The sequence below is a fragment of the Taudactylus pleione genome, unplaced genomic scaffold (genome assembly GCF_031769625.1).
Source record: "Taudactylus pleione unplaced genomic scaffold, aTauple2 ptg000053l, whole genome shotgun sequence".
Taxonomy (NCBI): Eukaryota; Metazoa; Chordata; class Amphibia; order Anura; family Myobatrachidae; genus Taudactylus; species Taudactylus pleione.
In genome coordinates, this window is record NW_028284455.1 from 47460361 (window position 1) to 47464079 (window position 3719).

The 3719-nt window shown below is 41.4% G+C and overlaps 1 protein-coding gene across 1 annotated transcript; it reads right to left on the reverse strand.

Moving 5' to 3' along the window:
• Positions 1–516: 516 nt before the first annotated feature.
• Positions 517–3179, reverse strand: TMEM158 (transmembrane protein 158). The gene has a single exon (XM_088463935.1). It carries the CDS (start codon positions 3167–3169, stop codon positions 2177–2179), a length of 993 nt encoding a protein of 330 aa, XP_088320061.1. The 5' UTR covers positions 3170–3179; the 3' UTR covers positions 517–2176.
• Positions 3180–3719: the final 540 nt, after the last annotated feature.

Here is a 3719-nt window from a genome sequence, read left to right on the forward strand (position 1 = left end):
ATGACTAGCATCAGTGGCGTCACAAGGGGTGCGGCCCACACCCAGGTGTCACCCGCCGAGGGGTGACACCAAGGTGCACACTGACACTCCCCCACGGTGACAGGAGCTGGGTGCTGCACTGTAGTATTAAGTGCAGCACCCGGCTCCTGACACTGTGAGGGAGCTGGCACTGCAACACAAGCAGTCAGCACCCCCTCCCAGTAATATTAAAAAAAAGGGACGAGAGCGATCGGGCCGCGAGTCCTCGCCCCCGTCCTGTGAGGCCACGCCCCTTCGCACAAGGCCATGCCCCCTTTTCAGGGTGCGCGCGGCTGCGCTCGCAAGGTCCCTCCATGCACTGGGTGACACTGCGGGGAGGGACGCCACTGACTAGCATATGGATGTAGACACGCATTCTTTTCAGCTGTTGATTACAATATGTCCTATTATGATCTTCCCTATCTCCTTTACATAAAAAAAAGTTTGCAGACAATTTATAAACAAAAAAATTATTTATTTAAATAATAGTATCTTAATTTTGTATACAGAAAAAAACAGGATACTTTATATGGGACCAGACACCCCAAGAACATTGGGGCAGATAGTGTTATTCATTAGATATAAGTAAACTGAAGCAAGTGTAAAAGAAAAAAGTTTCTCACGATGCCTTGTAATCCTTTGCTTTACCGTATCCGTTCACTGTTATGGAAGTCCATCCTACAGATAAGGTTTTATTTATGCACAATGATTTTATACTGTAATGCTGATTGATTTCCAGGACAGTCTAGAAATTCTAACCTTTAAAACAACAGTTTGTGCTTCAGAAATTGTGGCTCCTCAGAGTGAGCGATTGTCTGGGGATATAACAGTACAGAATAAATGTCAGAGTGAGCTGTGGGTTTTGCTTATTATACGAAGTTCATTTTCCGCAACAGTTTGTCCGTTTTCACAGCGACACTCTTTTCTTCCTATACAGGAAAAAGCTAAGAATCGCCTGCTCACATATATGTAAACTAAATACCAGCATCCATCTGCATCTCCCCGAATCCTGTGAAATCTTACTGCAGTTTAAAAATAAAACACAGGATGTGATACAGTTCACGGATTTCCAAGTGTAAAGGCCGTTTGCCGATAGAGAAGACATAACCTATTGAAGACTGAAATCTTTGCTAATTCTCACATAGCTAACGTAATGTAAATGCATGTACAGTATTTGTACAGAGATCACATATGATGACCTCTATGTTACCCTGTTTTCCTATGTAACTTGTAATAAGTAATAATCTGAGTGTTTGGTCAACATAAATAAAATTATTAATATCTCTATATGAAAATGATTGTTTCATTTCAAAGCATTTATAACATTTATAGGGTATCGGCCAACTTCTGATCATTGAAGCTTTGTAGAAAGAGATGATACTGTAGTATGTCTAACAATTCTCTAATGATATCATAGGCTGTATTTTACTGAATATTGTTACAGCCTATAATACCCACTGATTGTATGCAACAGGTAACATTTGCCCAGTAGCCCTACATGGCAGGACACACTTCCATAGAGCATTTTTATTCTCTATATTGCTGCCAGTGCAGGATTTTAATGGCGGGGTTCCACTTCTGCCTCTTAGGAAGACATTAATGTCCTGTATATACAAACTCTATTTACAGTGTATGCATAATGCTTATTTCAATGTAAATCATTTCTTACATTCAAAAGTGTATATGTAAACCTCCCTGCACAGGGGTTAAAAGAGAAAACTTAAGCTCCAGTATTATGTGTAGCTTACTATGTTGAGATTTATATATTATATCTGGTATACTACCATTGCCCGTATGATTAAAAAGGACAGAGTGGTCTTCATGAACCCACATCCCACTAAAAAAGCAGTTATATGGTTCAAAGATAGCCCTGGTTTATAATGTGCTAGTAGTAATACTAGTACACTTTTCAGCATTTGTTAAATCATCCTTTAGCTTGAGACAGATATGTGTATTTTAGAGCTATACAATCTACTGTGCTGTCATACAAAATGTTATAAACACACATATAGATACAAAAGATACATATTTCTTGGTATGTAATACTTTTCATAAAGAAAATGAATAGTTAATATTTTTCAGAGAGAAGGGTGCAATTTTTTTTCACACACAGTACAACTACTGTATTATATTAATATGTTATTTCATTATGTAAAGGCTATTTGCTACTTGTCCTTCTATGTTCCATACCATTAGGCAAGAATCCTGCAATAATAGGGACTGGCCAGATGAGGGCAGCAACACTCCAGACAATGATAACCAGAGTCATGAAACAAGCCACCAAAGTGGATTCAATGGGCTTCCGATTCATTCGCCAGCCCTGTTCCCCTCTTAGCTCCTCTAAGCTGAAGTCCAAACAGCAGAAATTCAATGATTCTCCTTGTAATGGGTTATGAGGGTCTGTTGGGGAGGAGGAAATAAAGGAAAAAGTGGAAGATGCAGCAGCAGATGTGTGTTGGTGTCTGAGGTGGCCACTCCTTCTGGTCCTTGACCATCCACACCCTATGCAAAGGCGAAATTCCTGCTGGGCCCCAGAAACTCCCAGATGCTCAATGACAACTGGAGACACAACACGGTTGTAGGCAGCTGAGAAGAAGGCTCTGCCATGGTTATTTGTAGAAAAGAGCAACAGGTCACACTGGAAGCCCAGCTGGCGTCCCCAGCGAACTAGCAGAGAGGTGAGCATCAGTCTCTGCACACTGATATTGCAGTGAGTCGACCCTTGTTGCTGAGGTTGGGAGGCATGGAACTCTTGGTGTGGGTGAGGAGACAGAATCAAAGTCTCTCTGCTTTTATCCCTTGTGTTGCTAGAAGATGACAAAGGAGGGGAGGAAGACGACAGACTCTTGGTGTGCTCTTCCTGGGTTCCTCTCAGCCCATCTACACTCTCCTCAACAGATGTCCTCTTTACAGTTTGTAAATCAAGCTCCAGGTTGGCCAGAGATTTAGTGGAAGAATTAATAGGGAACAAAAAGACATCCTCCTCCGTGTGACCCTGTTGACTCCATCCTTGTGTTGGAGACTGGATACAGATAGCCAGCAAAGCCACAAGCCCCTGGAGCAGGCTGCTTGGAGGGCACAGGCGCAGCACCCTCATTGCACAGAGTGTTAAAGAGGAGGCTGCATGGTTAGCTGAAGGGAGACAGTGCATGCACAAAGACTGAAACTCACACAGGCGTGGAAAAGGATGCTAGTAACTGTGATCGCTGCACACTGCCTCCAAGTCATCCTCCCTCTGCTGTTCCCTCCTCCTCCTCTTCTTTGCTTTTGATTTAGATGATTAGAGAAATGCGAGATGATCTTTATTCCCTATATCTTTATAACCCTTACATCTATGTGAACAGTGGGAACAATTTAGCAGTAGATTTGTTGCAGGGAAAGCAGTGTGCATCAGCTTACCTTTTGTTAGTGTTCTCAAAGCATAATAATAAAGGCTGTTATATAGTAATCAAGCTGAGATTTTTAGGCGACAGAGTAATGGGGTATAGGATATTCGTGTTAAATTTCCATCATAAAGTAATAGTCTTTTGTGCTTTGACTGACTTGTTAGGCTAACTAGATTGTAAAGAAAGAGTAACAGACATCTGTTTCACAGTTAGAGGGTCTTTATAATAAGACATATGTAAAAGCCACACACAGGACACATAAAATATGCACAAGAACTATTGGAACCAAAGTCTTTTTAACAAAGACAAAAAAAT